Source organism: Prinia subflava, chromosome 8 (genome assembly GCF_021018805.1).
Source record: "Prinia subflava isolate CZ2003 ecotype Zambia chromosome 8, Cam_Psub_1.2, whole genome shotgun sequence".
In the NCBI taxonomy this organism is placed as follows: domain Eukaryota; kingdom Metazoa; phylum Chordata; class Aves; order Passeriformes; family Cisticolidae; genus Prinia; species Prinia subflava.
This window is the reverse complement of record NC_086254.1, coordinates 13,643,919-13,670,796: the sequence shown is the minus strand read 5'-3', so window position 1 is coordinate 13,670,796 and position 26,878 is coordinate 13,643,919. Positions and strand designations below refer to the sequence as shown.

At 59.6% G+C, this 26,878-nt stretch overlaps 2 protein-coding genes across 9 annotated transcripts in view; both read left to right on the top strand.

Moving 5' to 3' along the window:
* MAST3 (microtubule associated serine/threonine kinase 3) overlaps nt 1–6,291 on the top strand; it is a 32,057-nt gene extending 25,766 nt beyond the window's left edge. For all 8 annotated transcript variants that reach the window (XM_063403210.1, XM_063403211.1, XM_063403209.1 and 5 more), the window contains 12 exons: nt 22–187; nt 417–518; nt 790–912; nt 1,261–1,370; nt 1,514–1,659; nt 1,956–2,188; nt 2,299–2,499; nt 2,583–2,809; nt 2,901–3,023; nt 3,149–3,285; nt 3,517–3,701; nt 3,809–6,291. In XM_063403210.1, coding sequence (XP_063259280.1) covers nt 22–187; nt 417–518; nt 790–912; nt 1,261–1,370; nt 1,514–1,659; nt 1,956–2,188; nt 2,299–2,499; nt 2,583–2,809; nt 2,901–3,023; nt 3,149–3,285; nt 3,517–3,701; nt 3,809–4,806 — 2,751 coding nt within the window. In that variant the 3' untranslated portion in view covers nt 4,807–6,291. The remainder of the gene's footprint in view (nt 1–21; nt 188–416; nt 519–789; nt 913–1,260; nt 1,371–1,513; nt 1,660–1,955; nt 2,189–2,298; nt 2,500–2,582; nt 2,810–2,900; nt 3,024–3,148; nt 3,286–3,516; nt 3,702–3,808) is intronic.
* A 1,053-nt stretch (nt 6,292–7,344) lies between these two features.
* On the top strand, nt 7,345–26,452 carry PIK3R2 (phosphoinositide-3-kinase regulatory subunit 2). Its single transcript, XM_063403262.1, has 16 exons — nt 7,345–7,497; nt 14,542–15,265; nt 19,265–19,357; nt 19,747–19,809; nt 20,751–20,882; nt 21,083–21,284; nt 21,566–21,651; nt 21,940–22,045; nt 22,152–22,250; nt 22,415–22,595; nt 22,782–22,907; nt 23,186–23,328; nt 23,568–23,744; nt 23,965–24,036; nt 24,234–24,404; nt 25,408–26,452. Exons 2-16 carry the CDS (start codon nt 14,926–14,928, stop codon nt 25,598–25,600), a joined length of 2,184 nt encoding a protein of 727 aa, XP_063259332.1. The 5' UTR covers nt 7,345–7,497; nt 14,542–14,925; the 3' UTR covers nt 25,601–26,452.
* The last annotated feature ends 426 nt before the right edge of the window (nt 26,453–26,878 follow it).

Here is a 26,878-nt window from a genome sequence, read left to right as displayed (position 1 = left end):
CAGCCCCTGCTTCCCACACAGGTGTGTGGCACTCCAGAGTACATCGCCCCCGAAGTCATCCTCATCCAGGGCTATGGGAAGCCCGTGGACTGGTGGGCCATGGGCATCATCCTCTACGAGTTCCTGGTGGGCTGCGTCCCCTTCTTCGGAGACACCCCCGAGGAGCTCTTTGGGCAGGTCATCAGTGGTGAGTGGCAGGGGCAGGTTTGTGTTCCCAGCAGCCAAGGCCTTTAACACGTGGGAAGTTTTATTCCTTCCTGTCACATTTGGCTGAACAGTGAGGAGTCTCCTCAAGCTTTGACTTCCCACTTTGGGAGGGCTCTTCTCCTGCTGCTGCTCCCTGGGGACTTTCATGTTGCCCAGAAGTGTCCAAACCCTTCCAGCCACCCCAAATCCCTGTTCCTTTTTCCTTGAAGATGAAATTATGTGGCCAGAAGGGGATGAGGCTCTCCCTGCAGATGCCCAGGACCTGATCACACGGTTGCTGAGGCAGTGTCCCCTCGAGCGCCTGGGCACAGGTACGCACAGCAGGCCCCTCAGGGGCTGACCTGGCACCTTGATTCCCATCAAATTTGCCTGGCTTTGAGTCCAAAGCATGTCCTACCATGCTGAGGGTGCTCAGAGGAGGTCTCCTGTCGGGGTTTCCCCCAGGAAGGCTGCACAGGGATCCTTTCCATCCTTTTTAAGCCATTTGCTCCTTGTGGAGGAGAGACTGTGCTGTTTGGGGTGGGAGTGGGAACATCCTGGATCCTGCCCCATACCCCTGACATGGGTTTCTCTGCCGGGCAGGAGGTGCACATGAAGTGAAGCATCATTCCTTCTTCCTCCATCTGGACTGGAACGGGCTGCTGCGGCAGAAGGCTGAGTTCATCCCCCAGCTGGAGTCGGAGGATGACACCAGCTACTTTGACAGTGAGGCCAAACCCATCCCTCTTCCACCTCTGCCAATCCATTATCCCAGCTGCACTTTGGATGCTCCCACGGGGGATGAAAATCTCTGGGGTCAAGCTGGTGGCTTTACAATCCAAGTCACAAAACAGATACAATTCTCTTTCCAGGCTGCTCACCCTTACCAGCTTCCTCCCCACAAAGCTCCCCTGGGATTTGGGACTGGGCTGTCAACCTACGGGTGTAGGTCCCAGCTGGCCCTGGTGCAGGCAGGGTGTGGGGTGTTGCAGGCAGGGTGTGGGGTGTTGCAGGCAGGGTGTGGGGTGTTGCAGGCAGGGTGACATCCCTGCCCCCTCTGGCTCTTGCTTTCAGCTCGCTCCGAGAGGTATCGTCACTTGGACTCGGAGGATGAGGAAACCAACGACGAGGAATCGTCCGTGGAGATTGGGCAGTTCTCCTCCTGCTCCCACCGCTTCAGCAAGGTGCTCCAGTCCCTTCTGCAGCACCCAAAAGGCTTTGGCACCACAAACAGCGTGCCTGTGCCGAGCATCGGTGTCTTGGCTGATACCAGAGCACCCGAATTCCCCAATTTCTGCTCCTTGCTGATGGCTCCTGTCCTTCTCAGGTGTACAGCAGCTCAGAATTCCTGGCGGTCAACTCCACCCTCAGCCTCTCCTCCTCTGACCGGAGTCACTGCGACGACAAAGAGGAGCGGTGGGACCGGCACTCGGGAGATGAGGACAGGAGCAGGCCAGCGGGCGCTGAGCCCCGGTGCGTGGTCAGGGGGGGCTGCTCTGCTGCTGTGGGCTCTTGCCAGGGCCCAGGGCTTGTGCCAACACCGAGGGTTTGTGTCAGGACCAAGGGTTTGTGCCAATGCTGAGGGGTTTTATGCTGGGACCAAGGATTTGTGCTGACATCACAGGTTTGTGATGGCACTGGAGGGTTTGTGTTATTTCTGAGGGTTCGGTGAGGTCAGTGGGACGTGTCCTGGGGGTGCTGCAGTGGCTCGGTGCCACCCCCCTTGCACACCTTGGGTTGTCCTGATCCCTCCTGCTCTTCCCATGCAGCCTCCGCTCCTGGACGTCCGGCAGCTCCACGCAGTACACGTCCCGGCACGAGCGGAGCCGCAGCCCCACCGCGCTGCCCAGCACCCTCAGCCTGGACACCATGCCCAAGTTTGCCTTCTCCTCAGAGGATGAGAGCCCGTGTGTGGCGTCCTCCAAGCCAGAGAAGCCCAAGTTTGTGGTGGGAGACTCGGACGCGGGGACTGGCGGCGCGGTGAAGCAGTCGGCGTTATCCGGTGCGTAGCCGTGGGCGCCAGTGTGGGCTTCTCCGGGGGCAGCCAGGGTCCTGCATGGCACGGGGTGGCTTCTCCACATCCCCAAACTCTCGCTCCTCCCCTCCATGCAGCCGATCTCGCCAGCCTGAACCGCATCCGCCTGCGGAGCAACAGCACCGGCACCAAGAACTCGACTCCCCGGAGCCTGGAGCCGAGCGGGGGCCGGCGCCTGAGCACCCAGAAGGATTTGCCGGAGAGGCAGAGAGCCTCCCTGGGCAGCCGTGTGCCCAAATCTGCCTCCGTCTCAGCCCTGTCCCTCATCATCACCTCAGGTCTGTGTGCTGTGTGATTTATCCTGCTGGATGCCCGCTGTCACGTGGATTTGCCGGGCTGATCTGGCTCCCTCTGCTTGCAGATGACTTCGGTGGTAGTGCCCTGATGAGCCCCATCTCCCCTCACTCCCTCTCGTCCAACCCCTCTTCCCGGGACTCCTCCCCGAGCCGAGACTCCTCTCTGGCCATCACCAGCCTGCGCCCGCCCATCATCATCCACAGCTCGGGGAAGAAGTACGGCTTCACCCTGCGGGCCATCCGCGTCTACATGGGCGACAGCGACGTCTACACCGTCCACCACATGGTCTGGGTACGTGCTCTGGGGTCTAGTGGTGCCAGAGCAGTGGGAAAACCCCAGGAGGAAGCTGTATCCAAATAAAATCACCACGTTTGGGTTGCAGAGCGTGGAGGAGGGGAGCCCTGCGCAGGAGGCCGGGCTGAGGGCAGGCGATCTCATCACACACGTCAACGGCGAGTCCGTGCTGGGCTTGGTGCATCGGGACGTCGTGGAGCTGCTGCTGAAGGTGGGTGACCACAGCCACTCTGCTCTCCCAGGGCATCGGTTCAGCAGCTCCCTGGCACTGCCTTTGCTGGCAGCTGAGGCAGGAGCTGGCTCTGGCGCTGCAATGATTTGTTCTCCATCCCTCAGAGTGGGAATAAAGTGGCCCTGCGGACCACTGCCCTGGAAAACACCTCCATTAAAATTGGACCTGCACGGAAAAACAGCTCCAAGACAAGGATGGCACGGAGGAGTAAAAAGAGCAGGAAAAGGGATGGCCAAGATAGGTAGGTAAAACCGGGATGAAATAGCATTTGTCCCAGTGTGTGAGGTACTGGGGGAATGCTCTGGATCTGCCATGCTGGGATGTCCAGTGGGGTCTGGTCCTGCCAGCACTGGGTTGGATGCTCTGGATCTGCCATATCAGGTTGTTCAGTGGGGTCTGGTCCTGCTGCCACCAAGTCAGCAGACTTGAGACTAACAGCTTTGAGAAGCCAAAGTTATTCCTGTCCCCGCAGCAGGAGAAAATCCCTTTTCAAGAAGATCTCCAAGCAGTCGTCGGTCCTGCACACCAGCCGCAGCTTCTCCTCCGGTCTCCATCACTCCCTGTCCTCCAGCGAGAGCCTCCCGGAGTCCCCCACGCACAGCCTGTCCCCGGGTCCCACGACACCGTGCCGCAGCCCCGCTCCCGACCTGCCCTCAGGTACCCCTAGGGTGGACGTTGGCTCGGGGCGGGGCAGGATGCTGCATGTCCCTCGGGGAGGCCGTGTCCCTCCACCCCTACAGTGACCTTTTCTCTTTGTACGGCAGATGCTGTGTCCCCTCAGAGCACCTCTCCCTCCTCCAGCACCCCAACGTCACCCGCCGGCCACGTGCGCCCCAGCTCCCTGCACGGGCTGGCCCCCAAACTGGGTGGGCCGCGCTACAAAGTGGGACGTCGCAAATCCACCAGCAGCATCCCCCCCTCGCCCCTGGCCTGCACCCCTTCCTCGGCCCAGCGCCCGCCTTCCCCCCAGCGCTCCCCATCTCCGCTCCCCGGGTACCCCAAAACCCCCCATTCCTTCCAGGGCAAGACCCTGTCCCCCCCCACCATCGTCCGGCAGAGCTCCCGGCCCCGCAGCGCCGACTGCCCCCGCTCCCCCCTCCTCAAGCGCGTCCAGTCGGCCGAGAAGATCGTCACCATCCTGGCCGAGAAGAAAACGGGCGGCGGCCGCAAGCTGGGGCTGGAGATGTCCACGCTGGACGGGGAGGCCATCGGGGAGGGCGACGCGCTGCCGCACCCCGGGGAGCACGGCTACCACCCCACCAGCTCCCGCCTGGCAGAGAGGCACGACCGGGACCAGGAGATGGTGGTGATGCGGCGCCTGAACCTGTCGGAGCGCCGGGACTCCTTCAAGAAGCAAGAGGCGGTTCAAGAAGTGAGTTTTGATGAGCAGGAGACGGCGGCAGGAAGCGAAGAGGGCGGCAAGAGTGAAGAAGGGCAGGGTGCGGAGCCGCCGCCGAAGCTGAAGCCCGGCACGGTCCCGCAGATCGCGGTGCAGGGCTCGGAGAGTGACGAGCAGGAGCCGGCGGTGGCCGAGTGGGAGTGCCAGGGCTCCTACCCCATCAGCAGCACCGAGCAGCCCAACAGCAGCGTCTCCTCGCCGTGGTGGGATGGGTGTGAGCAGCGGGAGCGCGGCTCCCAGCAGCAGCGGAACTGCGGGCAGGGGACACCCGGCCACCGGCAAGCGCCAGCACAGGGCCAGGAGCCACCGGGTGCTCATCTCCCGCCTCCCCAGGGCATGTGGAGCGGGGCCAAGCACGCCTGAGCCCCACGCTGGTAACAGGGATGGGTCAGGCTCCCTGTGGCATCCCAGTGCCTCCCCAGCACCTCGTCCTGTGCGGCAAATCCGTGAGAGAAACGTCCCTGGAACCACTCTGGACCCTGGCGACTTCCTCGCCCCCCTGGAAGGCTTTTTGTACTCCCTGAAAGATGCTCATATTTTTATAGAGACGCGGGAGCTTTTCCGGCAGCGGCGTTTTCCCAGCTGGGCCCCAACCTCTGTGTACAGAAAGGACTTGATGCAAATATTCCTTAATTAATTTATTACTTTTTATAAGCTAAACGGGCAGTGCAGGACTGTCGCAGGGGCCAACCCAGCTCTGGGAGTCCCAGCCTTTCCCGTGCGTCTCCCAGCCCACTGTTTTCTAACCCACTTGCTTTTCCCTACTTTTTAACTTCAATTCTAGCTGGAAACACCCCAGACCTCCTAAGAACCCCATAATTCTAATATTTAAAATTAAAACAAAACCCCGAATCCACAACAACATCCCCCAAATGCTGGTGCTTGGAGCTGGGATGCAGAGGGGGGATATTCTTTGCATACGGATAATTTTATAAGCTTATAGGAGATATAAAAAGGGTTTAATTGTTTTATTTGGGGATTTTTATAGCCACCTGGCTCCATTGGCCCTTCCAGTGGGGAAAACGGAGACATTCCCCAGCCAGGAATATTAATGGGATTTTTAGGGTCAGTTTTTGCTCTTTCCATTTCTCTTACACAAAATCCTGTGGAATTGATTGGTCAGTGCACAAACACCTACAAAATCCCAATTTTTTTTTAAAATCACCCCAACCCAGTGAGCACCTGTGCTGCTTCACTTGTAATTTGGGAATTTCATCCCTTTCTTTCCCCTCCCCGTTGCTCTTTATCCAACAAACACAGCTCAACCCAGCATTTCTCCCCCGTTTCTATAGTTTTCTGGGATCTAAACGTTTCCATTTGTTGATGCATGTTCTGGCTTCCCCCCCACACCGTGGTTTGGTGCCGTGGTGCTCCGAGAACCGTGGTGGTGACAGGGGGACATCCCTGGTTTGCCCACCCTGCTGCCATCAGGCATCACTGTGCCCCCGGTGGTTTTTGGGCTGCGTGTTGGATTCTTTTGTGCACGTGTGGTTTGTGCCAGGCTCCGTATCCCGCTTCTCACGTTCAACTGGTGCTGTTAACCCCCCAAAAAACGAGTAACCAGAGCTGCTCCGTGTTTCCTTTGCTTCTCCCTCCACTCTCTGTATTAAGGTCTTGGAAAGGCAGCGGGGTTTTGGGGAGACACCGGGCACCCCCTGCCCACTGGCACGGCGGGATGGGGGGGCTTGGCTGTGGATAGGGTGGGAAGAGGATTTTTGAAATGGGAAATGTCTTGAAAGCTAAGGGGACTGTGTCTTCCTGCCCAGTGCCCGGCTCTGTTCGTACCTGCGGGAAGTTTTATGTTGGATTAAAATTGTCCCTTGCGCTGAGTGTGGTGTCCAGTGGCACTGGAGTGTGCAGGGCAGTGAGTGCCCGCTCTGGGGGGGGGGGGTGACAAGGGGGGAATGGGGTCCCAGCACGGGTGGGAGGGGAGGGGAGGTGGCCCTGCAGTGGCACTGGGATGGCTGGCACCCAGCCTGGCTCTGGCAGTGCGTCCTGGCTGTGGTGCCGGTGTGGTGCCGGTGCCCGGAGCAGTGTCCCACACCCCTGGTGCAGAGCCAGCGCTGTGACCTGTGCCCAGGGTAGTGCCCCAGGCTTGGTGCCACGTCCCACTCTCAGGTATGCCCAATCCCCAAATCTATGCCCCATGCTCTGTCCCCGGTGCAGTGCCCCGTGTCCGGTGCTGTGCCCAGTGTCCAGTGCCCGGTGCAGTGCCCGGTGCTGTGCCCTGTTCCCGGTGCGATACCGGTGTCCAGTGCAGTCCCAGTGCCTGGTGCAATCCCGTTGCAATTCCGGTGCTGTGCCCGGTTCCCGTTGCAATCCCGGTGCATTCCTGGTGCCGTCCCGGTGCTGTGTGCCGTTCCCGGTTCAGTCCTGGTGTGATCTCGGTTCAATCCCGCTTCAATCCCACTTCAGTCCTGGTGCTATCTCGGTGCTATGCCCCGTTCCCAGTTCAATCCCGTTTCAATCCCGATGTGATCCCGGTGTGATCCCGGTTCAATCCCGGTTCAATCCCGGTGCTGTTGCCTGTTCCCGGTTCAATCCCGGTGTGATCCCGGTGCTGTTGCCTGTTCCCGGTTCAATCCCGCTTCAATCCCGGTGCTGTTGCCTGTTCCCGGTTCAATCCCGGTGTGATCCCGGTGCTGTTGCCTGTTCCCGGTTCAATCCCGGTGTGATCCCGGTGCTGTTGCCTGTTCCCGGTTCAATCCCGGTTCGATCCCGGTACCGTCTCCTCTCGCCACCAGGAGGCGCCGCCGCGCGCTCCCTCCGAGCCCCCTCGGCTCCTTCCGGAGAGGCTCGCGCGAGAGGCGGGGCCCCGATGGCGATCGGACCGGGGGGCGGGGCCTGAGTCTTCGGGCAGCTCCGTCCTCTGGCGTCTGCTCTCGCTTATTTCCGGGATAGATTCGGGCAGTTCCGTTCTCTGTCGGCTGCTGTCGGCTGTTTCCGGGGCGGGTTCGGGCCGTTCCGCCGACGCTCGGGCCTGTCCAAGGCTCCGCCGGGCCGGAGGCAGCAGCGGGCTGGAGGCGAGCGGCGGCGGATGGGGCCGGTGGAGAGGTGCGGCGGGGCCGGGAGCGACGGGATCGGGATCGGGGGGATCGGGGTCGGGGAGAGCGAGCTCGGATCGGAACCAGGCCCAGGGTGGGCATCGGGACCCCCACAGCGTGAGGCGCCCCGGGGCTTAGCGGGGAGCACCGGGGTGGGCCCTGGGCCGAGGCTCCGTTCCTCCCGGCACAGCCTCGAGGATGTCCCCGGACCCTTCGGGAGCTGCCGGCGCGGCGTGTCCTGCTGCCAGGGCAATGCCACTGCTGTGTGGCTTCGCCGTGACGCTGGGGCTGTGCCCCCGATCTCCCCCGAGCTGTCCCTGTGTTCTCCCGGTGCCGGGGCTGTGCCCCCGATCTCCCCCAGGGCTGTCCCTGTGTTCTCCCGGTGCCGGGGCTGTGCCCCCGATCTCCCCCGAGCTGTCCCTGTGTTCTCCCGGTGCCGGGGCTCTGCCCCCCGATCTCCCCCAGGGCTGTCCCTGTGTTCTCCCGGTGCCGGGGCTGTGCCCCTCGATCTCCCCCCGAGCTGTCCCTGTGTTCTCCCGGTGCCGGGGCTGTGCCCCTCGATCCCCCCCGAGCTGTCCCTGTGTTCTCCCGGTGCCGGGGCTGTGCCTCTCGATCCCCCCCGAGCTGTCCCTGTCCCCCCCGGTGCCGGGGCTCTGCCCCCCGATCCCTCCAGTGCCAACCCAGCAGTGCCATCACAGAGTCCCTGCGTGTGCCACTGTCCCCACAGCGGTGACACTGCAGGGACCCCCTCAGCACGGCACAATCCCCATTACCGATCATGGGGGCGGTGAAGCCAGAGAAGAGTGGCCTCTCAGGGGCCCAGCTCTGTTCTCCCTGCCCGGGGGCAATTCGGCCCCAGCAGTTCCCAGGCTGGAGCTGGTGCCCCGGGGATGTGCCAAGTTCAGCCCAAGAGTGGCTTTGCTGTGGATTAACACAGCATCCCCCAAACCCCGGCTCTGGGATGAGCCCCCCACTGCTTCCCAGGGAGGTTGGTCATTGTGTTGGTCATTGCATTTCTTGTCTTCCTGTGGATGTTCCTCAGCCCCTGGAGGAGGAAGATTCCCATGGTCATGTACCTCCTAAGCTGGGGGTCTTGTGATCGATGGGAGATAAAGCCAGGGGGCAAAAGTGTCGAAAAATGAGAGCTGTGAAGAGCTGGAATGGCCCCAGCACTGCCTTTCAATGGAGCCGTGGCTGCCTCTCCTCCCATTAATGCGCGGCTTTGATTTCCCAAGCAGCCCTTGGAGCCGCTGGGGAACTGGCCCTGTGACTTTCTCTGTGAGAGCAGAGAATGGAGACAGCTGAGTAAATATAGCCTAAATCACCGCTTTCCTGGCCATTCCCCCACCCTTCCCTGACATGCCAAGGGCTGGTGTGTCCCCGAGGCTGGACTGGGCTCTGCTCTAGCCTTCCTCGATGTGGGAAAGTCCAAAGCCATGGTTTGGTTTCTTCGGTGACTCTCTTTGACGTGGGCAGCTCGTGCTTCCATCTGCCCGTGCGGTTCGTGGCACGGACTCATCCCTCCTAAAGCTGATCTCTGCCCCAAAACCCTGCGTTCCCAACTCCCTGGAACAAGGTTTTAAGCACGCAGGAAAATCCTCTCTGCCTGCATTTGGGTCTCGCTTGGACAAAAGCGCTGGGTTGGAAGGGAAAGCGCGGCTCAGCTGGAATGTGGCGAGGAGCAGAGTGGTTTGCGGAGCCAGTTTGGAGCCGTGTCAGAGCTCTGAGTGCCGGGGTGTGTTTACAATGAAAAAGAGTATTTATAATATCGAGGGCTCTTTTAATTCCTCTGGGAATCTCTGAAGCCGCAGCTTGGAGCTAAAGTAGCTGGGTAATGGAAGATGAAAAGCAGACAGAGGAAGGGATGGTGGATTTCTCAAGTTGGAAGGTCTTGGCTCTCTCACCAATATCCAAATCATGCTGGTCTATTAACTTGGGTGCTTCTTACCTCGTCTGTTACTTCATGTGATTGCTGAGCTGTACAGAGCCGCTAATAAATCATATAAATTCCAAATACCCTGGGGAATGTGATTTTAAGCAGATAAGTTAGCAAGAGCAGTTGGATTTTTTTTTTCATGTACTCAGGTTTTTTTTAGAACTGTAATTTTTTTGCCAAAATACAGCTCCTGAGTTTCTATATCCCTAAAGCCAACTCCACGAATGCTCCTAAAATGGAATTAGTGTGTTCTTGCTGCATGGGGGATGGTGTAAGAGCAGCCTGGAGTGAGATGATGAGGCTGGTGTTGGGTGCTGGCTCCTTCTCTGCCTGCTGCCAGCAAATAAAGGTCTCTGGCCAAGTTAAAAGCTCTTGTAGGCAGGAGGAGAAAGTTGGTGAGGTGGTTTAAGAAAGAAAAAGCTTCAGCTGGAGCAAGGAAGTTCAGTGTCAGGAGAAGCCTTTGGACAGTATGAGAAGTCTTGGAGTAGGTGTGCCTGAGGTGGTCTCATGCTGTCCAGCCTGTGAGCTGGAGGTCTCTGGGACCCCCAGTGGTCTCCCAAAAGTGAGGAAGGTGTTGGTCATCCCGATTTATTCAGCTCCTCGTGTCCCTGCTAAATCATGACATTGACCTTTTCAGTGAAATATTTCAGATATTCGTTCACTTCCTCGGGCTTTGGTGAATAAAGCAAAATATTTAATGAAACTCAGGCTTGGGCAGTAAAGGCTCTGTGTCCCTGGCAAAGGGTGGCTTGTGGTTGTGGGCAGGAGCTGCTGCTCCTGGGGATCTGTTGCTGGCTGGAAAGCATTTCTGGGGAGAAGAAGAGGTGAAAACGGCCTCGGCTGTCCCATGCCTGGCTGGGGCACGGCTCAGGCATAGCTCCCCTCCTCCCCTGCAGCTTTTCCCTGTTTGGAAGGAAATACCAGCTGGCTTGGCAGCGCCGTGGCCAGCCCGGGCTCCAGCTCTCCCTGCTCCGCTGGCCGCTTCCCCAGGGGCAGCTGCTGGAGCGCGTCCAGCTCCGCTTCCCGCCCGCCCCAGCTCCCTGCAGGCTCTCCCGGCTCCTTCCCCCACAGCTCCTCGTGGCACTGCTGCCTCTTCCACGGCCTCGCTCATGGTTGCAGCCTCGCGAGACGTTTTTCCAGTCATTGTTCCTGCTGGGGAGGCAGCGGGCCCGGGAAGCTGCCTGGGAGCACAGGGGTTTGCTGTGCTGTTTGTCCTGGCTGTAAATCAGGGGTTGCCAAGCTCTCGCCCTCTCTGCCTCTGCCACCCGGTGTTGTGGGTGCTGGTGGGCACGGGACGCCCCGTGATGTGCTTGCCATTGCCAGCTTCAGGAGCTGAGGCCATCTGAGCTGTCCTGGCTGCGTGGGTCAGAAGGATGTGATGCAGCAGCAGATGTCACCGTGGCAGGCAATTCCCTGTCCATTTTTATTCCCATCCATCATTGCATTGTTCTATTTTCTCTTTTCATTAAAGGAAAAATTTGTTCTTTTTTGTCTGTAACTTGCAGTTCAAACTCTGTATGGTGTTTGTTTTGTTCACTGAGGATCTGATATAACTTGGAGAGTTTGGAGATATGTATACTGTTGTGAGCATACTCTTTTAAATATTTTTATGCATTCTTTCCCCCACTCTGGAAAGAACGTAACTCAGTCTCACTTCAAGTCAAGCTGCACTTTGAACTGCATTTGGAACTGGGTTAAAAAGCACAGGAACCACATTTAAAATGTTAAGATGCTTTTATTTATATGCTGGGCACAGAAAAAAAGACTCGTAATGTGTTTTTTGTTTCAAACCAATGTATTAAACAAAGAAAGTATTGACAGCAGTTAATGAATCGAGGGATTGTTTCTGGGCGCTGAGATAGATTTACCAAAGGTATTTAGCTGTCTGATGCATGGGATTTTCAGAGCAGCCTAACTAAGCAAGTGGTCGGCAGCACAGACACACGAGGTTCCTCTCCAAGAGCCGAGCAAAGCTGGAGCTGGGCCCAGCAGAAATCTGGCAAGGTGCTGCCTCTCTCCTGCTCGGAGGTGCTTCCAGCGGACAGGCTCGTGCGTGTCCCGGCCTCTCGGCGCTGCCTTCCCCCCAAAGAGCAGTTCCAGGGCTTTGGGAAGTGCGTATTCCCAATCCCCTGAGACTCTGTCAGCTGCTCGCTGAGGGTGCAGAGCTTTCCTGCAGCTCAGCAGGACCTCTGGCTGGGTCCGTGGCAGGACAGAGAACAACTGCTGCCCCTGGAGAGGACGGTGCTGGCATTAGCCATGAGGATTTGGGTCTCCTGGGGGGCTCCTCACTCATGTTCACAAGCACGCGGTGCCCACCTGGACTGAGCGTGGGGAAAGCAGGTGAGGCTTCTCCAGGAATAGCCTGGCTCTGAGTTCTGGAATTTTTCATGTGCCCAGTGACCCGATGGGACGGGCAGAGCGTGGTGGCACAGAGCTGTGCCTGTGTTCCCACCCCAGGGAAGAAGGTTGTGGAAGGAGTCTGTTGGAAGAAGCTGCGAGACCTGCTCTTTGGAGACACTCTGTGCTCCGGAGTCGCTCTGCTCTTCCCACCCCTCCACTCAGATCTGCTTTTAAAAGCTACTGAACAAGTTTGCCAGGCCTGAACGTTTTGTCCTTCCAGCCTCTTCAGCTGCACCAGCTTGTCAGAGGTGCCTGGAGTCAAGGCTGGATCCGCAGGTGGAAGCTGGGGGGTGCCTGCAGGGGAGCATCAACCCTGCTGGGGTTGGGCTCTGCTGCCTCTGGGGTCTGTCCTCTCCAGGAGGAGCCACTCTGGGGTCTGTCCTCTCCAGGAGGAGCCACTCTGGGGTCTGTCCTCTCCAGGAGGAGCCACTCTGGGGTCTGGGGTCTGTCCTCGCCGGGAGGAGCCACTCTGGGCTCTGTCCTCTCCGGGAGGAGCCACTCTGGGGTCTGTCCTTGCCGGGAGGAGCCACTCTGGGGTCTGTCCTCTCCGGGAGGAGCCACTCTGGGGTCTGTCCTCACCGGGAAGAGGGGGAGCTGCCAGCGCTGTGCCCAGCGGGCAGTGGCCACTCAGGCCCTTGGCATTCACACAGTGCCCCCGGCACGGTGACTCTGCTCTGGGGAGCCCTGATAGGCAGCACTCAGAGGGGCAGCCAGTGAGCCTGGTCATAAATCTCTCTTTATGCTCTGGATTATGAAGTAATATTTTCCTGGCTGGGGCTGGTTGGATTGGGGAAATGCAGGCTCTGCTGCGAGTTCCCTGCAGCCACCATCCCAGCACGGTGGGAGCTTTCACAGCGGCCACGCTGGTATGTGCTGCTTCCCCCGTGAACCTCAGAAACTTCTGTAGGGTCTCTCCATGAATTCTGCAGTCTGGTGTTGCTCCTGGAGTTCTGGAGAAGCTCTCCAGCAAGCTGGATCAGGCTCAATCCTGTTCCCCACCCGCCTCTGGCCGCAAGTGCCTCACCTCCCCGCGGGCAGTGCCTGTTCATTCATGGCAAAGACAGCCCGGCTGGGACGCCTGCCCGAGCTCAGGCAGGCAGTGCGGGCTCTGGCTGCTGCACAGGTTTCCTGTGCCATGGCCTCTTTGTGCCTTTTGTCCTTGTCAAGGGAACGAGCCCTGGTGCTGGGCTGGAGAGCCTGGCTGAGAGGTGGGGCTGGCTCCTCTTGGGGGACTCACCCCGATCTCAGACTTTATGGCAGCACGTGCAGGCGTGGTGACACGTGCAGGGGTGACACCACGTGCAGGCGTGGTGACACGTGCAGGGGTGACACCATGAGCAGGAGGAAAGAGGGATTTGTAGCTGATGTGGACTGTAAGGTGTTGCTGGCCCGGAAGAGTTCTTTTGATATCCTGCAGATCACCACCGCTGGTGCCTGTCACAGAGTCCAACCAGCAGTCGGAGCAGCCTTGGCTTCGTGCCATGCTTGGTTGTTCACTGAGCCCTCTGGGAGGGGTGTCCTGGCTCCCTTTGCCTCCTCACCTCCCTCTGCCCAGGCTCCCACAGCCCTGAGAAGCACCTTCCTGCTCGTTTTCAGATGAGACTCAAGAGTTTGAGCTGGGTTTGGTGGTTTCTGGGCCAAAACAGCTCAAGCCTTTAAGAGGGCTGCAGCGTTTGAGCAGGCCCAGGGTGTCCCAGGGAAGGCTGGGTTCTGGTGCCTTGCAGGTCCGGTCCTCGGCCGCATGCCATTTCTGCGGGAACCAGAACTCTGGGATTTGCCTGAGGGAGGTGGAAAACTGGCCTGTGCAGCCAGGAGGGGATGGGAAAAGAGGACGTGCCTGGCTGGTGGGAATGTCCCAGCTCGTACATCTCTTCAGCAACATGTTATAACCCAGGTTTATTCTTTTTGGTGGATTTCTGGGCAGGGCAGGCAGCATATTCAATTTCTCTCTGAATAGCTGAAAGGCAGTTAGGAGCTCTAAGTAGACTTGAAGGCTTCTAGAGATTATTTTAACTCCTTTTGCCTCCATCTCTGCGAAAAGAACCTGTGCCTGCACTTGATGCTGCTGCTGCTGCTGCTTTTGAAAAGTTCAAAAATTGACTTTTTGCTCAGAGCAAAGCTTTGAAGTGCTGCTCTGTGGGAATGGCAGCACATCTCGAAAGCCTTTTGCTGAAAGCGTGGTTAACCTACATTTGTGGGCAGCTCCCTTCAGAAGATGCCTTTGTGGGGGATTGTATGGCAAGATGTAAAGGTGAACTGTGAAATTTAATCGATTTAACAAGGGAAGGTTAAATCTGTTTGTTCTGCTCCTATTCAGGGCCTGCAGCTGGTTGGGTGCAGGGTCACCCTCTTCTGTATGCAAAAGTTATCCTGCATAAAGGCTGTTTTGTCCCACTTGTTGTCTCCTTGTTTGCATAAGTGCTGTGAGAAGGGTAAGCTGCAGAAGCAGGGGTGAACCTCTTTGAGATGCAGAGCTGGTGCCTGGCTGTAGCAGAGAGGAGGTAGCGCTCCTGCCCGCAGCCACTGGCTCCTCACTTGCTTTTGGGAGTGTAAATGGGGATTAGCATGCCCTGCTTGGATCCAGGGCTCAGCATCAGCTGCTGGGTAGGAGAGAAACGAGTCCTGCCTCTCTTGGGTGAACTCCTGGTTTGAATGTTGGCGTGTCAGGAGGGTGTGGGGTGCCTGGCTGTGCAGTGACAATTCTTCTTCTCTTTGCAGGCACTGGGAAGGGGAACGTAGCGTGCAACACTATTCCAGGCTGGAAGCCTACTGTGCTTTTCCTCCCCAGACTCCAAGAGACTGGCTTTTTTGGTGAAACAGACCCTGATCTCGGGTTTCTTTGCTGCATGCCCGCTCACCAGTGCTGGATTATGTTCGTCTCCTTCTCCCTTTGCTCCATAATTTGGTTGAATCGTGGTTTCAAGCTGAGGAAAAGGGGCTGCACCTAAACACTCCGGGGCACCCAGACCAGGCTCCTGGGGTGCCACTTCACACAGAGACAGTTCAAAGTGCTGATGGGGGAGAGCTGCCTCTGAGGGCCCTCTTCTCCCACCTGGAACGTGCTGCCTTACCCTTCAGAGCCCTTCTCCCCCGGCAGAGAGGATGGGCAGCACCGACGGCTTCCAGTACCGCGCGCTCTACCCCTACCGCAAGGAGCGCGAGGAGGACATTGACCTGCTGCCCGGGGACATCCTGGTCGTGAGCAAGGGGGCCCTGCAAGCCTTGGGCTTCAAAGATGGAGATGAGCAGACCCCCAATCAGATCGGGTGGATCCTGGGCGTCAACGAGCGCACCAAGCAGAAGGGGGACTTCCCTGGCACCTATGTGGAGTACGTGGGGCCGGTGAAAATCGCAGTCCCCTCGCACCGGCCCCGAGTGCAGAGACCCCTGCCTGCCACGCCGGGGGCCAGCGGCTGCCGGCTGCCCGAGGCTCTGGAGCAAGGTAAGCCCTGCTGTGTGCCCTGTTGCTCTGGGACACCTCCAGTCTTGCTGTGTGACAGATGAGAGCGTGTGAGTAGGACAGCGGTGAAAGCCTCAGCTTGGCAGCACTGGGTTGCCCCACCAGCAGCAGTGCAGTTAAGTCTCAACCAAAAGCCGGCCTGTCTCAGTCTTGGCCCAGAGAAATGCACTTTGTTCCTCCAGCTTGTCAATCTGCTCAGCAGAGCTTCCTGGGCCAAGCCTTGTCCCACTCTTACATCTCCAAGATCCTTCTCCATCTCTGTTCTGCAACCAGCCAGGATCCCCATGGTCCCTCTCTCTGCTCCACTGAGTTTTGCCAGGCTCCCTCCCTTCAGGATAAGTCCTGACCTCTCCCAACCACCACCTCCCCGCCTCTGCAGCGCCTGGGGCAGTGCTCCCTGCCAAGAGCTGCTCAGCCCTGCTGAGAGACACAATTGCTTGTCTCTGGGCAAGAGGAGAAAAGTCAGGGTCTAAAAGAGTGCTTCTGAGAACTGGAGCTAATTGCTTGTCTGCCTGGCAGCCAGCCCAGCCCGCGGGTCGCAGAGCCCTCGCTGGGGCCGGGCAGCCGCCCTGGGGCTGGGCATGGGCTGCCCTGCACCTGCAGCTGCCTCCCAGCCGGCCTGGCCTTGGCACGGGCCAGGCCCGGGAGAGCCAACGTACCTCAGCCCTGCCTGTGGAGCTGTGGCAGCTGCCTGCTCTTAGCCTGTTTTTTTGGCTCCTGGGCACAGAAACCCTGTGGCCAGGGCTCAGCAGCCCCCGGGTCTCCCCCTTCTACCCTTCCTTTGTGAGATCCCCACCTGCAGTGTTGAGTCTGGGTCTGGAGAAGGCAAGAAAGGTGTGGACCTGTTGGAGCGAGTCCAGGAGAGGCCACAGAAATTCTTCTAGGACTGGAGCCCCTTTGCTCTGGAGCCACGCTGGGAGAGCTGGGGGTGTTCACCTGGAAAAGAGAAGGCTCTGGGAGACCTTATTGTGGCTTTCCAGTACTTAAAGGGAGCTTATATAAAACAGGGAGAGAGGCTTCTTATACAGGCAGATAGCGATAGGGACAAGGGGGAAGTTTTAAATTAAAAGAGGGAGAGATTTAGATTAGATGTTAGGAAGAAATTCCTGACTGTGAGGGTGGTGAGGCCCTGGCACAGGTTTCCCAGAGCAGCTGTGGCTGCCCCATCCCTGGAATTGTTCCAGGTCAAGCTGGATGGGGCTTGGAGCAACCTGATCTAGTGGAGGATGTCCCTGCACGAGGCAGGGGGGGTTTAACTGGGTGATCTTTTAAGGTCCCTTCCAATCCAAACCATTCTGTGATTCTCTTGAGGGGTGACAGCCACACTTGGCCTTCCCATGCCTTGCAAAAGACCTCGTGCTGGTGTACATGGGAGGAGTGGGGTCAGCAGCAGGAGCTGGAGGGTGCCAGGGAACGCTCCCAGCTGGCAGTGCTCCCCATCCCTCTGCCTGGGAGCCACGGCTACCCCAGCAGATGCTTCTGGCTGTGTGAAAACACCTCTGGGGTCTTATGAAACTGGGGTTGTGGGGCTGCTGTGGCTCCCTGCAGCTGTCTCCCTCACTCCTGCTCCCGGAGCCGGAGGGGCGGCCCCAGGAAACATCTCCGCAGGGTGGGAATGCGGCCGGGTCGGGCCCTGCGTGCGTTTGGGTTGGCAGCGACAGCCTGACCTGAGTCATCCCACTCACAACCTGCCTTTCCAAGAAAGCTGCTCCTCTCAGGAGCCTGGGATGTGCTCAGTGCTGGATGTGCTGGCCATGCCTGCGTGCGGCCCGGCGCTCCCTCGGGGGCTGGATTTCTGCCCTCCTTGGCTCTCCCCTCTTCTCAAGGGGGCTTGGTGGAGGAGTGTCAGGGTGGTCAAAGCCACCGGTGGGGTCTCTGGGACGTGGAACAAGATACGTGCCAAAGCTCCTGAAACACAGAAAAGACAAATTTGGGAAGGAAAACAAAAGCCAGCCTCTCTGCATCCTGCCCAGGGATGGAGGATGTGGTACCAGGGCACGTCAGACCAGTGCCAGCCCTGTCCCTGTCCCCTGTGGGGGTGTCCCCAGAGTCAACCTCCACTCTGGGCCCAGGCAGGGCCTGCAGGGAGGCAGTTCAAACACCCAGATTATTTTACACTCAGCCTACAGGTTTGATCCCTGTATGGGCCATTCACATAAGAGCTGGACTTGAAGATCCTTGTGGGTCCCTTCCAGCTCAGGCTATTCAGTGATGCTTTATTTCTGTATTCTGCTGGGGAGACACATTTTTGCAATGGAAAAACCATATTTGAGCCAAGCCTGTCTTATTTCTTCATGCTGTGCACTTTAGGAGGTGCAGAACCGTCTCCTGGCAGCCCCACGAAGCTCCTTCCCTGCTTCCCAGGTCCTGCCCTGGCTGGCAGGGACCCCTTAGCCCCTCAGTGTCACTTGTGGAGCGGGGCCAGCGCCACAGCTGTCCCCGAGCAGGGCTGGCCCCATGGAGCAGCGAGACCCAGCGTGTTCCGCCAGTGGATTTACGAGCTGCTGGTGTTTGCCTTCCGCAGAGAACACGAGCGGAAAATGCGGCTCGGGAATATTTCCGCAGCTGCCCGGGCCGTGCTGTGAGCAGCCTTGTTCACGGCGGCCCAGCCCGGAGGCCCGGCAGGCTCAGGAGTTGCTGCTGGCTCCGGCTCTGTGCCTGACAAAAAAAGACAAGCTGCTGCCTGCTGAAGCAGCACATTCCCGGCTGGGCCACGTGGGCAGCACCAGTATTTACTCTCCCTTCAGCCCTTCCCAAGGGTCAGGCTGGGAGCTGCCAGCCTGGAAGCTTGCCTGCATTCTCCCCACACTGACCCACACCACGCTGGGCCCCTTCCTGTGCCCAGGAGCTCGCTGCAGTGGGGGATTGTCCCTGCCCTCCCCAGCAGCACAGGCCTTTGCAGAGGTGCTGGGTGCCTGACCCGTGTGCTTCCCTCCCCATGGCTGTTGTGTCTCCCCTGGAGGCCGTGGGTGCAGGAGGCTGAGCTGGGTGCGCAGTTCCAGCTTGCTGCGCCTTGTGGTGAGACCACACCAGGCGAGTTCGGGTCAGATCCATGACAACGGAGCTGTTTCGCAACGGGGAGCAGCCTCTTGGCTCTGCCTCTGCAGAGTGGAGTGTGCTGGGTGTCCTCACCCACTGCAGGCTCCCCAGGGTCTGCCAGGTGCTGTGGACCAGCCTGGAGGAACCTCGTGCTCTGGCTGGTGCTCCCTTGGAAGCGGGATGGAGCCTGGCACCGCTCATCCTTCGGCAAACCTCCTGCTGGCAGCTCCTCAGCTAGGCCTGTGTGCTCCTGCCCTGGCATGCACAGGGGAAGGGGGTGCCTGGAGCCAGAACCTCAAGATTTTCTGGAAATGGCAGTGAAATACCACCCGACACGGGACTGCAGATCCCCCAGGAATGGGGGCACCCTGGTCCCGTGCCACAGGCTGTCTGTGCCCTGTAGCAGCTTGCACAGAGGCCGTGGGCTCACGGGGAGGGGGAGGCACAGGGCCGGTTTCCATGTTAAACGAGCAATCAAGGGCAGGAATTTGCTGACATGGCGTTCTGTCTGAATCGCTGGATTAATCACAGCTCACCACCGAGCACAGCGAGCTCCCTGGCCCTGCTCTGCTGCCAGCCCTGCGCAGCCCCTGTGCTGGGCAGGGACCCAGCCCTGAGCTCCAGGAGCCCTGGTAACCCCTGTGCTGCCTGCCCGGGGGGGTTCAGGTCCCCAGGGGGATGGGCTCTGTCTCCAAGCCTGCACAGAGCAGTAGATATCTGCCTGTGCACACCCAGTCAGGCCTGGAGCTCAACAAGTGCTGTGCTGGCTCCTGGGCAGGTTCCTTGCAGGCTGCATGCCGTGTTTGCCTGGGCCACAGTCTTGCAGCAGGGGCCACAGCTTTCCTTGCTCCTGTTGGGAGTTGCCTGGGTTGTGCCCTGGCCCAGCTCTGCTGCTGAGGGCTGAGCTGGTGCTGAGCCCTTCTCTCCCTCTCTCTCCCCCAGGGTCTCCTCTCCCGGACTTGCAGGAGCAGTTCAGCCCTCCCGAGGTTGCTCCGCCGCTCCTGGTGAAGCTGGTGGAAGCTATTGAGAAGAAAGGTAAGGGGGCAACGCTGAGCACCGGGGGTGCTGATACACCCCAGAACCCCACACTGAGAGCTGAGCTCTGTGGCACACACGGGACACAGCTGCTCTCATGTTCCTCCCTGGGTTGAGCTGCTGAGGCCCATCAGGGTGTTTGCTTTGAGCACCTACACACATGGGGTGGGTGCTGGGGTTTGGGAAATGCTTCCAGCCTGGATCTGTGCCATGGTGGAGAAATGGGGCCACTGAACCGGTGTTCTGGGGGCCAAGGGGGCTGCAGCAGCCTCTGCAGGGGGTTGGCTTGGACACCAGCCAGGCCCATTTGGCCGTGCCACAGCCATGGCCCAGCTGGCACTGACACAGTGCCTGTGCTGGAGCTGACAGCAGTGTCCCCCCTTGCGCAGGGTTGGACAGCGAGATGCTGTACAGGACATCTGGCTCCGAACTGAGGCAGGCGCTGAGAACCGGTAAGAACCAGCTCGGCGCGGTGGAGGCGAATCGGCTCAGATGGAGGAGATTAGTGGATGTGACAGCGCCAGCAGTAATGCAATCCAGGCCAGGCTCGCCTGTCCCCGGCAGTTCCTGACTCCCAGCACGCTGCCTCTGGGGCTGGGCTGTCCCCATCCCAACACGTCCTTGTCCTGTGTGGAAGGGATGGGACAGGGGGGGTTCCTGGCACAACAAAGGGATGTGGTGCTGGCTCAGAGTGAACCCCTGTGCTTGTCCCCCCCCCACTGTCTTTGGGGTGCTCTGCTGGGTTGGTGGAGGCTTCTCTGGCTCTGTCATGCCACTAATAAGCAGGGGAGGATCTTTCAGCTCGGTGCGGTGGGTGGAGCCGTGGCTCCGCGGTGCCGGCAGTCCGTGTCTCTGCCGGGAGCCCTGGGAGCCGTCTGCCTCTTGGCTGGGCTGGGGCCTCATCCGGCACCACGCTGGCGAGTCCCCTCCCGCAGACCTTCCTGCAAACCCCAACCACACTGTCAGCCCGGGCTGTGCTCTCAGGACAGGCTTCATGTGCTTCCCAACATCCTGCACTCGAGGGAGGGCTTTTCCCTGTTGGGTTCAGTGTGTGGCTGCTCAGGCTGCACTTGACTCTTGCTGGTGGTGAGGAGCAAAGCTCTCATCCAAGCTATGCCTGTCCAGAATTCCTGTGCTGGGGCTCCCAGAATGACCTCTGCCCTCTCCCAAGGGGAACTGCTGGGGTTCCTAGAGCCAGCTTATTTCTGGGGTGCACATCTTCTGTCCCATGGGCTGCCTGAAGGCTGCCTGAGCTCCCCTTAGTGCTGGTGAGCTCTCACGATAGCTGTCTGCTGTGTGATGGTTTCTGGGATGGGTGTTGGCAGCACCAGAATCGCCAGCTGAGTGCCCAGTGCTGTGTCCACCCTCCCATGGGAAATCTGTGCCCTGACAGATTGGACCCTGGGTGACCTGGAGCCCCTGGACGTGCACTCCCTGGGCGAGGCACTGCGAGGTTACCTGCAGGACCTGCCCTCCCCCGTGGTGCCCGTGTCAGTGCACGGAGAGATCCTTCGCATCCTGCAGGGTAAGGGCCTCCCCTGGCTGCCTTGGGAATGGGCAGCTGGGTGGGATGGACACATCTGGGATATTAAAATCCGCGCTGTCCCTGTGGGGCCTGGCACATGGCCCCGCTGCTGACTGCGCTCCTGTGCTGTGACGCAGCCGGAGCGTGGAGAGTGGTGCCGGCTGTCCCAGCTCTTCCCTCGTGTCTTGTTCTCTCCCCAGAGATCCCCCAGCCAGAGAATTGCCGGAAGCAGCTGCTGCTGGCCCTGGAGTCGCCTGCGGTCCCGCTCCAGAACACGCTCACCCTGCAGTTCCTGCTCCGGCATCTGGGGAAGGTATCGCAGCAGGCCGAGAGCAACAGCCTCCACCCTCGGGCCCTGGGAGAGATCTTCGGGCCCCTTCTCCTGCGGCTGCCTGGCGCCAGGTACGTGAGGCTTTTGGTCCCTGCAGTGTTCCCAGCCCCGGCCGCTGTGCCTGCCAGGACAAGGAGTCCAGCCTGGAACAGCAGCGCTGCCCACAGCCCCTGTTGGGCTGCACGAGGGGTTAAACTGCTGGCAGCACACAGAGCTGGGACTCAGAGCTGGGACAGAGCCCTTGCTGCCCTGTCAGCCTGAGGATGAACCAGCTGGCACCAGGGGACATGGGAGCAGTGCCATGTTCTACCCCACAGCTGCTGTTCTTCACTTGCCTGTTCTGTCCCTGCAGCCCAGAGCTGAGCCCTGACTTCTCCGTGCTGTTTCTGGAGACACTTCTGCAGACCAAGGAGCTGGAGCCAGAACAGTTGCCTCCAGGTACTGAGATACCCCTTCCTTGGGGCCTGAGGCGCTGGCATTTGTGGGTGTGGACTCTCTGCCCCCATGATTGCTTGCCGGGGGCGTTTTGATAGCCCAGCTGTGCCTGGAGGCCAGCTCAAGGCGTTCAGCTGCTGGAGATGTGCCTGGAACAGCTCCAGGAAACACAGTGGCCAAGAGGCCTTCCCAGGCCAGGCACTGCAGGGAGGGGGACTCAGCACTCTGAGGGATTGCCAGTGGGGAGCTGGGATTTGGGCTCACCCCGTTTCATCCCTCCTCCTCTCACAGCCCTGCCTCCCAAACCGCCCAAGCCGAAGCCCAGCGCAGCCAGCCTGGCCAACGGGAACAACGCGCCCTTGCAGGACGCCGAGTGGTACTGGGGGGACATTTCTCGGTAAGGAGGTGACTGGCAGCCCACACCTGGGGTGCCCTGGGGTGCTCACACCATTGGGTGAGCCTTGGGGCCACCTCCCAGGCCGTGACAATCCTGCTGCTTGCAGGGAGGAGGTGAACGAGAAGCTCCGGGACACACCAGATGGGACCTTCCTGGTGCGTGATGCCTCCAGCAAGATCCAGGGGGAATACACGCTCACGCTCAGGTAGGGCTTTGGGATGCTCTGGGAGCTGGCATCCCCTGGGAGCCTCAGGGATGCAGCTCTTGGGACATGTCCCTGTGTTTCCAGCTGCAGGGATGCTGAGGTCTGGGGCTGGTGTAGGGTGCTGGGGTGGTGGTAAGTCCTCCCTTCTCTCCCCTCCACTACAGGAAGGGAGGCAATAACAAACTGATCAAGATCTTCCATCGGGAAGGCAAGTACGGCTTCTCGGAGCCCCTGACTTTCGGCTCGGTGGTGGAGCTCATCACCCACTACCGGCACGAGTCACTCGCCCAGTACAACGCCAAGCTGGACACCAGGCTGCTCTACCCCATCTCCAAGTACCAGCAGGTGAGGCCTGTGCTGCAGGGACATGGCTGGCAAGCACAGCCTGACCCTGGGCCGTGTGTTCATCCATCCCTGCCCCTTGGGTAGATGACTATGTCCCATCCCTCTCCCTGTGTGCTGGAATGTTTTGTTGTGGGGTTTTGTGGGACCAGCTGGAGCAGGTCCTGACTGAGGCTGTGCCTATGGCAGGACCAGGTGGTGAAGGAGGACAGCGTGGAAGCTGTGGGGGAGCAGCTGAAGGTTTATCACCAGCAGTACCAGGACAAGAGCTGGGAGTACGACCTGCTGTACGAGGAGTACACACGCACGTCCCAGGTATGTGGGCACTGCCTTCCCCACGGGCTGCCTGAGACCCCCCAAGGGCTGCTCTGTCACCCCCTGAGTGCTGGCAGCCACCCTGCTGTGCACAGGGAAGACCAGGGATGGGGCACCTGTTGCCCCATTGTCAGCTCATGGACTTGAAGGGACTCCCCAGAGTCCCTTGAAGAGGGGATATTTTGGCTGCAGCAAGGACAGAGCTGCTTTGGGGAAGTTGAAAGAGGGGATGCAAATGTGCAGAAATGTTCCTCAGGTTCTCCCTCCCTTCTCCCCAGGAGCTGCAGATGAAGAGGACGGCAATCGAGGCCTTCAATGAGACCATCAAGATCTTTGAGGAGCAGTGTCAGACACAGGAGAAGTGCAGCAAGGAGTACATCGAGCGCTTCCGGAGGGAGGGCAATGAGAAGGAGGTGCAGAGGTGAGGATGGGAATGGAGGGCAATGAGAAGGAGGTGCAGAGGTGAGGACGGGGGTGGTGGAGGCCTGCCCTGCCTGGAGAAGGGCCCCAGGGGCTGGAAGGATCCTCCTGGCTCAGCACAGAGCCGAGGCACGCGGACTCCCTGTCTCTCCAGCAGCACGCTGTGGGCTGGAGCTGGCAGGCTGCCTCCTCTGCCTCCCCCACTCTGGCTCACAGCCTAAACCCCCCTCTCTCTCCCAGGATCCTCATGAACTCGGAGAAGCTCAAATCCCGCATCACAGAGATCCACGACAGCAAGATGAAGCTGGAGCAGGACCTGAAGAAACAAGCCTCGGAGAACCGGGAGATCGACAAGCGCATGAACAGCCTCAAGCCAGACCTGATGCAGCTGCGCAAGCTGCGGGACCAGTACTTGGTGTACGTAGTGCCCCTGCAGCGCGGCCCGGGAGCCGTCCAGCTGCCTCCCCCAGGGCTCCGGGGCTCGTTGGACCGGCTCGCAGCCTCCTGTGGGCAGGAGCCGCTCCTGCAGCGCGGCCTCGGGGCTCGGCGGGCCCCGGCAGCGGCGGCTGCTGCCCTCTGGTGACGGCCGCGTCCGGGGCTCGCTGCAGCCACGCTCAGCTCTACCCTCCTTCCCCAGGTGGCTGACGCAGAAGGGTGCCCGGCAGAAGAAGATTAACGAGTGGCTGGGCATCAAGAACGAGACAGAGGAGTGAGTGTCCTGCTTGTGTGCTGTGAGATTTGGGAGCACAGGCTGTGCAGCTGCTTTTGCCCGTGCTGCGACCTCCCTGCCGCGGGGCTGAGGGTCTCTTCCCTGCCAGATGGGCGATGGCAGCTGGCAGTGTGGGGAGATGTGGGGGGTACACACCCGAATTTAGGGAATCTGACCCTGCCTGTGCTCGATTGCAGCCAGTACTCCATGATGGATGACGAGGAGGAGCTGCCCCACCACGAGGAGCGGACGTGGTACGTGGGGAAGATCAACCGTGTGCAGGCAGAGGAGATGCTGTGTGGGAAACGGGACGGCACCTTCCTGATCCGGGAGAGCAGCCAGAAGGGGTGCTACGCCTGCTCCGTGGTGTGAGTATCCCTGTGCGGGTGGGCTGGGGTGGGCTGGGCTGGGCTGGGCTGGGCTGGGCTGGGCTGGGCTGGGCTGGGCTGGGCTGGGAAGGGAAGGGAAGGGAAGGGAAGGGAAGGGAAGGGAAGGGAAGGGAAGGGAAGGGAAGGGAAGGGAAGGGAAGGGAAGGGAAGGGAAGGGAAGGGAAGGGAAGGGAAGGGAAGGGAAGGGAAGGGAAGGGAAGGGAAGGGAAGGGAAGGGAAGGGAAGGGAAGGGAAGGGAAGGGAAGGGAAGGGAAGGGAAGGGAAGGGAAGGGAAGGGAAGGGACGGTTTGGGAAGGGAAGGGACGGTTTGGGAAGGTTTGGGAAGGTTTGGGAAGGGAAGGTTTGGGAAGGTTTGGGAAGGTTTGGGAAGGTTTGGAAAGGGAAGGTTTGGAAAGGGAAGGTTTGGGAAGGTTTGGGAAGGTTTGGGAAGGGAAGGTTTGGGAAGGTTTGGAAAGGGAAGGTTTGGGAAGGTTTGGGAAGGTTTGGGAAGGTTTGGGAAGGGAAGGTTTGGGAAGGGAAGGTTTGGGAAGGGAAGGTTTGGGAAGGGAAGGGAAGGTTTGGGAAGGTTAGGGAAGGGAAGGTTAGGGAAGGGAAGGTTAGGGAAGGGAAGGGAAGGGAAGGGAAGGGAAGGGAAGGGAAGGGAAGGGAAGGGAAGGGAAGGGAAGGGAAGGGAAGGGAAGGGAAGGGAAGGGAAGGGAAGGGAAGGGAAGGGAAGGGAAGGGAAGGGAAGGGAAGGGAAGGGAAGGGAAGGGAAGGGAAGGGAAGGGAAGGGAAGGGAAGGGAAGGGAAGGGAAGGGAAGGGAAGGGGCTGGCCCACTTTGTGTTCCCACATCACTCCACTCTCCCCTTGCCAGATGCTGGAGGTGACAGTTCCCATCTGCCTTGACTTCTCCTGCCAGGGCCAGGTGTATCTTTATACTTTGGTGGCCCTGCTCATGCTCCCCTGTCCCTCTGCTGACCCAGGCTCTGTGTCTCCCTGCAGGGTGGATGGTGACACCAAGCACTGCGTGATCTACAAGACAGCGACGGGTTATGGGTTTGCTGAACCCTACAACCTCTACGCCTCCCTCAAGGACCTGGTCTTGCACTACAAGCACACGTCCCTGGTGCAGCACAATGACTCCCTGAATGTCACGCTGGCTCACCCGGTCCTTTCCCAGCCACCAGCCAGATGAGCAGCCCATGCACAACACAACAGCTGCCTTCAGCTTCTCCCAGGGCGCTGCTTTCTGGCTCTGGACTCTTGCACCCTGTATAGTTGAGTCTCTGTGCTCCTGCTCCTTCAGAGCCTCTGAGATGTCTGTGACCGTTCCTGATGTCCCTCTTGGTCAGTAGCTGAAACCCATGTTGGCTGATGGGACAGAAAGGCTGGGCTGTAGATTTGCAGTGGGCTCCAGCCTCTAGGAGGTGGGATCCAGCTGTGATTGAATTGCTGGGGGTGAGCACAGCCCCCTCCCCTTCCCTGATAAGCAGGTCAGATCCCCTTCTTGCTGGCAGGTCACCCCGCTACGCATCACTGTAGAGCTTTGGTTCCCGATTCCTCGGTGCTGTGACCGAGGCGTTCCCTGCCTGGGCACTGGAGGAGGCAGAGGAGGAGCCTCCATTGAGTGTGTGCACCCTTCACTCTCGCTTCCCTCGGTGGCCTCTCAGGCTGTGACGGTGTCTGGTACGAGGGGTGCTGCTCTTGCATGCAGAGACACATTTAGGAAGGAGAAACCTCATCCTCCATGGGGCTCCCCGGCCGAGACCTTCGCTCTGTGCTGTGCCCCACCTGGCCACCATTCCCTCTTGTCATAACCACCTCTGGAGTGTTACTGCCTGGGCAGGGAGGATCTGCTTAGCCGTGAATCCCCCATCTTAGCTGTGCCAACGAAGCTGTGAAACCCGTGTTGGTACCCGTGTTTTTCCTGGCAGGATCTGTGGGATGCACAGCTCGTTGTTTCCGCCCGTTTCGGTGACTCTCTGCACACGTAACCCATTGAAGCTGACTGTAGCTCTGTAAATATGATTCTTTTTGTGACCCGCTGCTCCCCTGGTGCTGGTGTTTGCTGAGCCCCCAGTGCCACCCCCAGCGTGGGCAGCGGCTGCCAGGCTGCCACAGCCCCGGGCCCTGCAGCTGAAGCAGGAGAGGGCTGGAGTCCAATGCACACGACGAGCCCTACCTGGAATGAAGGACCTCTGCTGCAGGAGGATGCATCTGCGGGGCCCAGGGCATGCTGAAATGTATCTGCATGATGGTGAACTACGTATGCAAAGCACTTCCAATCGTGGGTACTGTATGGGGCTGGGGCAGGGCTGCCCACCACAGCCTGCTGCTGCAGGCAGGGCACTGTGGCCGAGCTCAGAGGGCCCCAGGGCAGCCCAGGTGGGCCTGGAAGAGCTTTAAAAGCTGAGCTGAGAATTGAGGCCGTGGTGGTTTTTGCTTTCCTGGGTTATCTCAGCTGCCTGGCTGG

What these genes read in the sequence shown, in the direction of transcription:
- PIK3R2 (XM_063403262.1), top strand. Translation starts at nt 14,926, where the DNA reads ATGGGCAGCACCGACGGCTTCCAGTACCGCGCGCTCTACCCCTACCGC. An exon ending in GATCCTTCGCATCCTGCAGG is followed by an intron (nt 20,883 to 21,082) that starts GTAAGGGCCTCC and finishes TTCTCTCCCCAG; the next exon opens with AGATCCCCCAGCCAGAGAAT. An exon ending in CTGCGGGACCAGTACTTGGT is followed by an intron (nt 23,745 to 23,964) that starts GTACGTAGTGCC and finishes CTCCTTCCCCAG; the next exon opens with GTGGCTGACGCAGAAGGGTG.